This window comes from Athalia rosae, chromosome 1 (genome assembly GCF_917208135.1).
Source record: "Athalia rosae chromosome 1, iyAthRosa1.1, whole genome shotgun sequence".
Taxonomy (NCBI): Eukaryota; Metazoa; Arthropoda; class Insecta; order Hymenoptera; family Athaliidae; genus Athalia; species Athalia rosae.
Window position 1 is genome coordinate 8,298,198 of NC_064026.1, and position 10,398 is coordinate 8,308,595.

General features: G+C 39.2%; 2 protein-coding genes across 4 annotated transcripts; both read left to right on the top strand.

Annotated features, from left to right (window-relative positions):
- The first annotated feature begins 315 nt into the window (after positions 1-315).
- On the top strand, positions 316-2,166 carry LOC105685939 (ras-related protein Rab-34). Of its 2 annotated transcripts, XM_048654012.1 has the most exons (8): positions 316-332; positions 447-537; positions 646-818; positions 890-991; positions 1,092-1,156; positions 1,248-1,378; positions 1,461-1,668; positions 1,742-2,166. In XM_048654012.1, exons 2-8 carry the CDS (start codon positions 475-477, stop codon positions 1,837-1,839), a joined length of 840 nt encoding a protein of 279 aa, XP_048509969.1. In that variant the 5' UTR covers positions 316-332; positions 447-474; the 3' UTR covers positions 1,840-2,166. The 2 variants fall into 2 exon arrangements, with proteins under 2 accessions (XP_048509969.1, XP_012255858.2); XM_012400435.3 differs by lacking the exon at positions 316-332 and having other exon boundaries at positions 352-537; positions 1,760-2,166.
- LOC105686075 (transcription elongation factor SPT6) lies at positions 2,075-9,722 on the top strand. Of its 2 annotated transcripts, XM_012400672.3 has the most exons (16): positions 2,075-2,321; positions 2,533-2,683; positions 2,799-2,880; positions 2,953-3,149; positions 3,236-3,352; positions 3,703-3,866; positions 3,997-4,249; positions 4,338-5,975; positions 6,047-6,259; positions 6,363-6,500; positions 6,598-6,893; positions 6,977-7,723; positions 7,818-8,334; positions 8,437-8,680; positions 8,759-9,206; positions 9,320-9,722. In XM_012400672.3, exons 2-16 carry the CDS (start codon positions 2,645-2,647, stop codon positions 9,522-9,524), a joined length of 5,298 nt encoding a protein of 1,765 aa, XP_012256095.2. In that variant the 5' UTR covers positions 2,075-2,321; positions 2,533-2,644; the 3' UTR covers positions 9,525-9,722. The 2 variants fall into 2 exon arrangements, with proteins under 2 accessions (XP_012256095.2, XP_012256094.2); XM_012400671.3 differs by having other exon boundaries at positions 2,075-2,683.
- Positions 9,723-10,398: the final 676 nt, after the last annotated feature.

Below are 10,398 nucleotides of genomic sequence, written 5' to 3' on the forward strand. Positions count from 1 at the left end.
TTTTTTATTAAATATCTACAAGGCGATGGAAATCGCTTGATACATTTCTGAAGTAAAAATTGACAAGGATTATACGCTGGGAGGAATTTCCTACATAGACTGAAGCATACGGGCACCTGGTGTTCGCTTTTGCCGCCCTCGGGCCTTTATGCCCCCCACCCCCCGCAGATTGAGACCCGTGGATTCGAAAATCGGCCTCGTTCACAGCTGGCCGAATGGAGGAAGTATTCACGTATGTATCCTCTATCCATGGCGAACACCTGTCACAGCAACCAATGTTTGTCGTAGTCTAAAAGGTGTAGACGTTGGGTGACATCAGTATTCGAATTTATGTAAGTACACGCGTCTGCTAGATTGCTACTGTTTAACTCCGTCCTTATCGTGACAACATTGCATTTGCTGATTTGTGTGTATGCATTTTGTAAATGATCATATTCGGTCGAAAGCTTACGGTATCATTGATTAACGTTTGCGATGATGGAAACGCGATCAGCGGTTTATAAAATGATGAAGAATACAGCTCATGAAGAAAGGCAGGTAATACGTACAAGATTTAAAAATTAAAGAAGTTTAATCTTGGGAGTTGACTTTGTTATTCGCTAACAGATTTTTTACACTATGAGTACAAGCATTTTTATTTTGTAGATAACAAAGTGGCAACCACCGTTCTTATCAGATGCAACCCCTTACGTGAAACGAGATTTTGATATCCATGTTCGTGAGGTGTGTCTCTCTAAACAGTCTATTTCAATACCCAAAATATCAAAAGCAATTATCCTTGGAGACGTGGCTGTTGGCAAGACTTCCTTAGTTAATCGGTAAGCTCATATGAAAGCGGTAGATATATTTTGCAAATGCTCACAAATCCGTGTGAAATAACATTTTACAGATTTTGTCACAAACACTTTGACAATAATTATAAAGCTACCATAGGAGTAGACTTCGAGGTGGAGCGTTTTGACATTCTAGGCATTCCTTACAATTTACAGATGTAAGTATAACAAATATCAAATCCGTGCATTTAGTTTTTACTTGTCACTATTTTGTTTACATTTTTTGTTATAAACTATACTGACTGTTTATACATGTAGATGGGACACAGCAGGGCAAGAGAGATTCAAGTGTATTGCAGCTTCATATTACAGGGGTGCGAATGGTTCGTAGAATTTCCGAATAAAATTTGGAATGTAAAGTGTTACATCATATACTTTAGTACGATATGCTAACTTATTCATGAAACTTTTCAGTAATTGTGATTGTCTTCGATTTGGGAAGCCTAATGTCCTTGTCCCATTGTCGACAATGGTTAGATGAGGCACAACGATCTAACAATGGCACAGCTCAACTTTTCTTAGTTGGCAGCAAAAGAGATCTATTGGTATTATAACAACTGGATAATATTGATTGATTCCACTCGAACTTTTATAGGGTATAAGGAAACGTATCGTTCAACTTTACAGTCAAATTCCGTTTATGAAGTCATAGAGAGACGAGCAGTGTCTGTTGCACGCTCGATGAGAGCCGAGTTCTGGGCTGTTTCAGCTAGAACTGGCGACGGCATTTCTGAGCTATTTTCGAGAATCGCTGCATTATCCTTTAATGCTTTGCTTCTGCAAGAAGTGCAAAGTATCCGAAAAGTCTGTACAATTGGTAATTCAGATCTTGTCAGTGAGTGTCCTCCTAATTTCTGATAACTCATCATGATCTGTTTTAATATTTTTGGTTTCATCAACAAAAATAGAAATGATTTATATTTTAGCTCTCAAGTCAACGCCGGATAACATCCCAAAGAAGAAAAACAAGCCACGTTGTTCTGGCAGTTGTCTTAGTCAATCATGATAATATGAAATTACAATACAGATAATTCACACCGCCTTTGCGTTGAATCACCTTTCAAAAAATTCGCCCGCATTTGATTTCAAATCATTCTCACCTTCATCCGCATGTAGCGCTACTAATCAAAATTTGATAGAGTGCAGCCCCGTAAACGAACTCGTTGATTCCCGTATGGTTGCGCAGTGCGCATCCTCAATGTCGGCATCTTGCTATTGTCAATCTACTATTCATACGTCCATGATCTGTCCTATGTTTGGTTTCCATTCCCGAGTAATGTGCGGTAGTGTTAATTTGTGGTTATTATATTTAAAAAATTAAATAATTAGACGACGTACAGAATTTCAGTCTACGGATGATGCTGCGTCATGCGATTCTTCGATGACGATGACGTCCGAGTAATCGGCATGGTTGTTGGTAGAATTTTTATTTGTAATTGAAGAGGTTCTGTACACGCATTCGGGCGTGTAGAATTAGTACAGAAAAAGGTACGGAATAATTGAAACAATCAGTGCAAAAGCATACCTCGTACCAATCATATATCGTTTATTTTATTTCATATCCGATCATATATATTTTCATACCACAACACCATCTCCTGGCCGTATACATTTACTACTGTGTTTATTAAACGAAAATTATTAACCTCGACCTGGATCACGACCCCAACCTCAACTTCGAACTCCACGTCGCCGTCAGTTTCTGCTTCTGAGGCTAAAACGGCGAATAGTCCAAGTATTTCTTTGAATTCGATGCAGAATTCGTCTGTCAATTTACAGTTCTTTGTATTATAATCGCGAAGTACAGAAGAATGGCAGACTTTATAGATTCAGAGGCAGAGGAAAGCGAGGTGAGTGAAGACCTGGAGACAGCTGCAATAGCAATCATCACTTACTGAACCTGTATTGCATACAGTGCCAATGTAGTTCATGCTATCACTTTGTATTGAAATTATTGTTCTGCAGGAGGAAGAGGAGCTTGACCACGTTGAGAAGAAAAAATTAAAAAAACTTAAAGCTGTTGAAGAAAGTGATGAAGATGATGAAGGTAGACACAATCATTTTTTTATACTAGTTTTTATTTGTATTCTTCATTTTTGTAATATATATTCCAATTCAGATGATGAAGACCGGCTTCGGGAAGAGCTGGATGATCTAATAGATGACAATCCTATAGAAGAAAGTGAAGGTGAAGACAGCGATGCTTCTGGTGGCTCAAAAAAACGCAAAAAAAGTGATGACGAGGACTTCGATGACAGATTGGAGGATGAGGATTACGATCTTATTGAGGAGAATCTGGGTGTCAAAGTTGAGAGGGTAAAGAATAATTTGTTTCGTAACTCATTTATTTTGCAGTCTTTGTGGTAGAGTTTGAGTGAATATTGAATTGGTTATTCCTATAGAAACGTTTCAAACGTCTGCGTCGAATACAAGATGAAGAGTCCGAGGAAGAACACGAGCAGGAAGCGGTAGAAGAGAGGGATGCTATTGCCAATGAGCTGTTTGAAGGCTCAGGTGACGTAAGTAACTTCCCATACCTGTTGACTCACCTCTAATTGTCGATAATTCCCACAACATGTTGGTCCACATCTATTCTTATGTATTTACAAGCAAGCCTATTCAAATAGCCAAACATGATTGCAGCAGGTTGAAAACAATGTCTCTCAATTTTTTTGATTGTCAATATTTTTCGTAGTTAACTGAAGATTTTGCACCAAACCCTTGGCAAGCATATTAAAAGAACTTTTTATGCTTAAAACCACAACAATGTACCGAACAAAGAGCAAAGCTTATTTCCTTGTCAAAATCAGTTCCTCTTTGTGATTGTTTCTTAGTTGATATGCATTAATGATGATTATTCAATCATTAGGAAGATGAGAGAAGGAGCGAACGCAGTCATAGGCCGGAACCAGAAAATTTTGATGAGGAGGGCAGTGAAGGAGAGTATTCTGATGCAGATGACTTCATTGTTGATGATGATGGACGACCAATTGCTGAGAAACGGAAAAAGAAAAAGCCAATCTTCTCGGACGCGTGAGTCCTTATTGATTATTCTGAGCTTGTGGAGCTGATATAGCCATATTTTACATAGTTCCTTTGAAACTTATTTCCTTCTGTTTCCTTCTTTTTTATCATATTTGACTTTCTTTTTGTACTCTATTAGTGCATTGCAAGAGGCGCAGGATATATTTGGTGTTGATTTTGATTATGACGAGTTTGGCAAATATGGGGAAGAAGATTATGAAGAGGAAGAGGAAGATGATGAGGAAGATGAGTATGTTGATGATGATGGTGACGGGGAGCGCCCCAGGCGTCTCAAAAAGCCTCCAAAGAAGAAGCCGACACGGAAGAGTATCTTTGAAATATATGAACCTAGTGAACTCAAACGGGGTCATTTCACTGATATGGATAACGAGGTGAGCTCTGCTTGTAATCTCATTCTCATTCTTTTCCAGAAGATGAAAACTGCCATAAAGTTGTTTCGATCACGATTTTCTTGTCCAGGTTCGAAATACCGATATACCAGAAAGAATGCAATTGCGTTCAGTACCAGTTACGCTAGTACCTGAAGGATCAGATGAATTAGATTTGGAAGCAGAGTGGATTTACAAACAAGCATTTTGTCGTCCGTCAATATCCATTCAAGATTCCCACCTAAATGCTGAGGCTAAAGAAAGGGCGCGAAAAGGGCCACAAACTGTAGGCAAAATCAAGAAAGCTTTAGACTTCATGAGAAACCAACACTTTGAGGTCCCGTTTATATCATTTTATAGAAAAGAGTACGTTTTGCCTGAGCTGAACATAAATGATCTGTGGAAAGTCTATAAGTTTGACATGAAATGGTGCCAACTTCGTCAGAGAAAAGATAATTTATTAAAATTGTTTGAGAAAATGAGGAATTATCAATTAGACGAGATAATGAAAAATGCTGAGGCACCATTACCTGAGGGACTGCGATTGATAAAAGATGATGATATTGAGCGGTTGAAAAATGTTCAAACTAGCGAAGAGTTGAACGACGTTCATCATCACTTCATGTTGTATTACAGCCATGAAATCCCAGGTATGCAGGAGGCTGTCCGGCAGAAAGAGAAAGAAGCTCGTATCGCAGCTCGAATAGCTAAGAGAAAACAACAGATTGCCGAAGCTGAGGAGAACGGTGAGGATCTTCCACCAGAAGACATTGAAATTGATGAGGAAGAAACCACAGATGAGACTCTCAAACAAGCTGTAAGAACTGGACCATATACGATATGCAGGAAAGCCGGGCTTGATGGTCTTTCCAAAAAATTTGGTCTGTCCCCTGAACATTATGCTGAGAATCTTCGTGACAATTATCAACGTCATGAAGTCGATCAAGAGCCAACAGAACCATTAGTTGTGGCCAACGATTACTGCGGTCAAAGATTCAAATCCCCAGAGGAAGCATTGAAAGCTGCACAGTTAATGGTCGCCATTCAACTTGCACGGGAGCCACTCGTTCGAAAATCTGTTAGAGAGATGTACATGGAAAGAGCAAAACTTTCTGTTACACCTACTAAGAAAGGAATCAAGGAAATTGATGAGAATCATCCCATTTACACAATGAAGTATTTGAAGGACAAGCCTGTGCGGGATCTTGTTGGCGATCAATATTTGAAATTAAGTATTGCCGAAGCGGATAAACTTATCACTATAACTCTTAGCGACACAATCGAGGGTAATACGAGTAATAATTATGTTGATGAAATGAAGCAACTCTACTATCGGGATGAGTTCAGCAAAAACGTTCAGGATTGGAATGCGTTAAGAGTAGGAAGTGTTGAGATGGCGTTAACAAAAATGGTGATTCCTGACTTGAAAAAAGAGTTGAAGGCAAATCTAATATCCGAGGCAAAAGAATGCGTTATGAGAGCCTGTTGTCGCAAAATGTACAACTGGATCAAAGTAGCTCCATATAGTTGCGATTTTCCCGAAGAAGAAGATGAAGAGTGGGATACCAGCAAAGGATTGCGCGTAATGGCAATTTCTTACGTTCCCGACTACTCCCAGGCAGCATTTACGTGTCTTATAGCACCTGACGGCGAGTGCACTGATTATTTACGGCTACCCCACTTGATGAAACGAAAGAACAGTTTTAGAGAAGATGAAAAAACGATGAAGGTTAATTATTTGATTAGTTAATTGGTTATGCATCATGATGCAAGTGTATCTTTATAACTTGCTTTTTGTAGGAAGCAGATTTACTTGCAATCCGTAATTTTATTGCAACCAAAAAACCTCATGTTATTGTCGTGGGTGGCGAATCAAGAGAGGCTATGATGGTGGTGGCAGATATCAAAGAGTGTATAAATAACCTTGTTGAAGAGGAACAATTTCCAATGATCCAAGTAGAGATATGTGACAACGAACTCGCCAAAATCTACTCAAATAGTAACAAGGGGATTGTAAGTATTAATCCAATACTTCATAGGTCAGGATATCAACAATGATCGCAGCTTGATGCAATGTACAAATCATTTTCATGTTATCACATATTGTACATTGCAGTCGGAATTCAGAGATTATCCAGAATTACTTAGAGAAGCAATTTCAATGGCACGACGTATGCAAGACCCTTTGGTTGAATTTTCACAGCTGTGCACTGCCGATGAAGAAGTTTTGTGTCTTAAATATCACCCCTTGCAGGTAAATTTTATAACTCTTCTGGTGTCATAGTTCAACAACCTGTTCGCTGTTATGTGAATGCGGATAAACACGATTTTTTTACTTCTGGTTCTTACAGGACCAGCTACCAAAGGAGGAACTTTTGGAGAATCTATATTTGGAATTCGTTAATAGGGTAAATGAAGTTGGTGTCGATGTAAATAAGGCGGTTCAACAAGCATACGCTGGTAACCTAGTTCAATTTGTTTGTGGTCTTGGAGCGAGAAAAGGGCAAGCTTTGATTAAAATGCTCAAACAAACCAATCAAAGATTAGAAAACAGAACTCAGTTGGTCACCGCTTGCCACATGGGCCCTAAAGTTTTTATTAATTGCGCTGGTTTCATCAAAATTGATACAAATAGTCTGGGAGATAGGTGAGTCACGTAGTTTGAAGTAATTTTCTCAAGCTGTCTGAATCTGGTCCAATTTTGTTTATTATTCATATATCGTTGTTCAGTACTGAAGCTTATGTCGAAGTGCTTGATGGATCTCGTGTTCATCCGGAGACATACGAATGGGCGAGAAAAATGGCTGTAGATGCATTAGAATATGATGATGAAGATGCTAATCCAGCTGGAGCTTTGGAAGAAATTCTAGAGTCCCCAGAAAGATTGAAGGATCTTGATCTTGACGCGTTTGCCGAAGAATTGGAGAGACAGGGTTTTGGAAACAAGTGCATCACGCTTTACGATATTAGAGCGGAACTTAACAGCAGATATAAAGATCTCAGAGTGCCTTATCAATCTCTAAGTCCAGAGAAATTGTTTGACGTTCTAACTAAAGAGACACCTGAAACATTCTACATCGGGAAAATGGTTTTGGCAACTGTGTGCGGTATAACCCATCGAAAACCACAGGGTGAACAACTGGATCAAGCTAATCCTGTACGAAATGATGAGACAGGCCTATGGCAATGTCCATTTTGTTTGAAAAATGACTTTCCGGAATTGTCGGAAGTATGGAATCATTTCGACGCTGGAGCTTGCCCGGGAAAAGCGACTGGTGTTAGATTACGGCTCGATAATGGAATATCGGGATACATTCATATAAAAAATCTATCCGACAAGCATGTAGCAAACCCAGAAGAGAGAGTTGGGGTAGGACAGATTATCCATTGTCGTATAATAAAAATTGAAGTGGACAGATTTAGTGTAGAATGTACAAGTAAAAGTAGCGACCTCGCTGACAAAAATCACGAATGGAGGTGAGTAGGATAAGCCGCATCGTTTAACTCGTAATGTTTTTTTAATGAGGTATGAACAGATCTTAGTTCAAAGTTGATAATGTATTATTCTTAGGCCGCAGAGAGATCTGTTTTACGACACAGAAGCCGAACTAATGGATCTCAAGGTAGAAGAGGATGCGAAAAAAGCAAAACAACGTCAGACTTATATAAAGCGTGTTATTGTTCATCCGGCATTCCACAATATTAGTTTTGCCGAGGCTGAAAAACTGATGGACAATATGGATCAGGGTGAAGCGATTGTACGTCCGAGTAGTAAAGGTGCCGACCATCTTACCGTTACCTGGAAGGTTACAGATAGAATTTGTCAGCATATCGACGTTAGAGAAGAGGGTAAAGAGAATACATTCTCCCTCGGTCAAAGTTTGTGGATTGGTAATGAAGAGTTTGAAGATTTGGATGAAATTATTGCTCGTCACGTCAACCCTATGGCAGCACATGCTAGAGATTTGTTGTATTTTAAATACTACAAAGATACGGAAGGTGGACTGAAAGATAAGGCGGAAGAGTTGTTGAAGGAGGAGAAGAAAAAAAATCCTGGAAAAATACATTACTTCATCTCTGCTGCTAAGGTATTTTTTATTTTTCTTTATTTTAAATATTCCGTTGCTCTGTGATCGATCGATCGGTCAATGAATTCATTCACGAAAGCAGCAATTTTTGTACACTTCCAGAACTATCCCGGAAAATTCGTTCTGTCTTATCTACCCCGAGTTCGTTGTAGACACGAATATGTGACAGTCACACCTGAGGGTTTCAGATTCCGGGGTCAAATGTTTGACAATGTCAACGCTCTGTTCCGCTGGTTCAAGGAACATTTCCGAGATCCTGTGCCTGGCCAAGGAACACCGAGCACTCCGCGCGGTGCTATGACGTCAAGAACCCCTTACCACACCACCCCTGGTGTACATATGTCAAGTAAGATTAACGCTTACGATTCGTTATCGGTATCTTGCTGGACCTTTAGAAGATCCTAAATTAAAACATTCTCCGCAGGTATGAATCAAGAGGCGATACAAAGAGTAGCTCAAAATTTGCCACATCATATGTTACATTCATTATCTCAAGTTGCAAACCAAACCCCGCATCATTATCCCCCTCATACTCCCGGTGCAGCGAGTGCAGGACCTTACGGAGGTATGCACACTTATCCAAATACGCCTTACACTCCGTCCGGTCAAACGCCGTTCATGACACCATATCAGACGCCCCATCAAACACCCCATCATGGGCAACCAACGCCTAGATATGGTCAACACACGCCAAATCATCATCAAGGACAATTCTTACATCCCAGCGCGCCTAGCGCAGTACCTTCTCACCACAGAAGCACCCCCTCTCATCGTCCAACACCACAAATATCTACACCTACTGGTGATCCAATGGACTGGAAGAAGGCTGCTGAAGACTGGGCCCGACTAAAACAGACCACACCAAGAGCATCGTAAGTATTAAAATCGTATGAAAATTAGGGGATTTTATTCAGTTTTGGTCTTCAGTAAGGCAATTTCTGGTAGAGAAGAGTTCAGTTGTACCTACTTTTTCGAATTTTCATAGAGGAAACAGTACTCCCAGATACGAGGATTCGAGGAAGACTCCTCGAGGTTACGAAGATGGTTCAGGAAGAGCTACGCCTCGCAACAGACCACCAACTGCTCGGACACCATCTTACAAATCACCGCGCGGGACACCTCACACAAATTCAAGTCCAAGAAGCATGTCTCTCAGTGGAGATGGTACTCCGCTTTATGATGAAAATTGATTACAGTCAATCCAATTTTTATATACATTATGGTTCCATATTCACAATAGGTACCTTACCTAACGACACAAGCAGTGAAATATAATGATAACCAGACATTTTTGACTACACGGTGTAAAAAATAACATTACACAAGTGTTTAAGAACAATTGATTGAGTAATAAACGATAATAGAATAAACGGTAAGATAATATAAAATGGGAATATATTTTATTATTTATGTAGTTAAAAAATGAAACTGAACCTCAAGTCCGAACTTTCCTACAAATTATTTCCACAAGTCCCAGAATCCGAACATCGGGTCGAGCTCCCGAATTGTTTAACTCTTGTTCTCTTGTGGTATACACTGTAAATAAATGATTCACTCACAATCAAATACAGATTTGTAGAAGTCACTGATGTCGACAAACGCAATTCGCCACATTGGGTTTGACAATTTTGGTTTGTATATTGTGAATTTCTTTCTTGAAACAAGAAAAAGGAGGTCGAAAATCATGACTGAACCAGATCGTAGCTTTGTTAAATAATTGAGTCACTGCTGATTTATCGCTCTAAAACGCAAAAAAAATGATAATAAATATTTTTCAAAATTTTATTACATTCTTTTCAGTCTTTTTTTGGTTCAAACATAGATATGTATATCTATGGACATAGTTTAATGAATAGTTCAAATGAATTACATCTCTAGAATTTTCTACCGGCGAGCAATCATACACAACTTTGAATTACATGCATGTCAACACTTCCAAGTTGCCTGAAATCGGATACTTCAACAAAGAAATACAAATTAAAAAACAAAATTGTGAAAAATTTGGTGAAATATTTTCTACATGTACTCTAATCTTACTGTCTGGCCATTCGAATAAGTTCTATG

Coding starts and splice junctions, on each gene's coding strand:
- LOC105685939 (XM_048654012.1), top strand. CDS start 475: ATGATGGAAACGCGATCAGCGGTTTATAAAATGATGAAGAATACAGCT. Junction 992..1,091: donor ATTCCTTACAATTTACAGAT/GTAAGTATAACA, acceptor TTATACATGTAG/ATGGGACACAGCAGGGCAAG. Junction 1,379..1,460: donor GCAGCAAAAGAGATCTATTG/GTATTATAACAA, acceptor TCAACTTTACAG/TCAAATTCCGTTTATGAAGT.
- LOC105686075 (XM_012400671.3), top strand. CDS start 2,645: ATGGCAGACTTTATAGATTCAGAGGCAGAGGAAAGCGAG. Junction 2,881..2,952: donor AAGTGATGAAGATGATGAAG/GTAGACACAATC, acceptor ATTCCAATTCAG/ATGATGAAGACCGGCTTCGG. Junction 9,207..9,319: donor CAGACCACACCAAGAGCATC/GTAAGTATTAAA, acceptor GAATTTTCATAG/AGGAAACAGTACTCCCAGAT.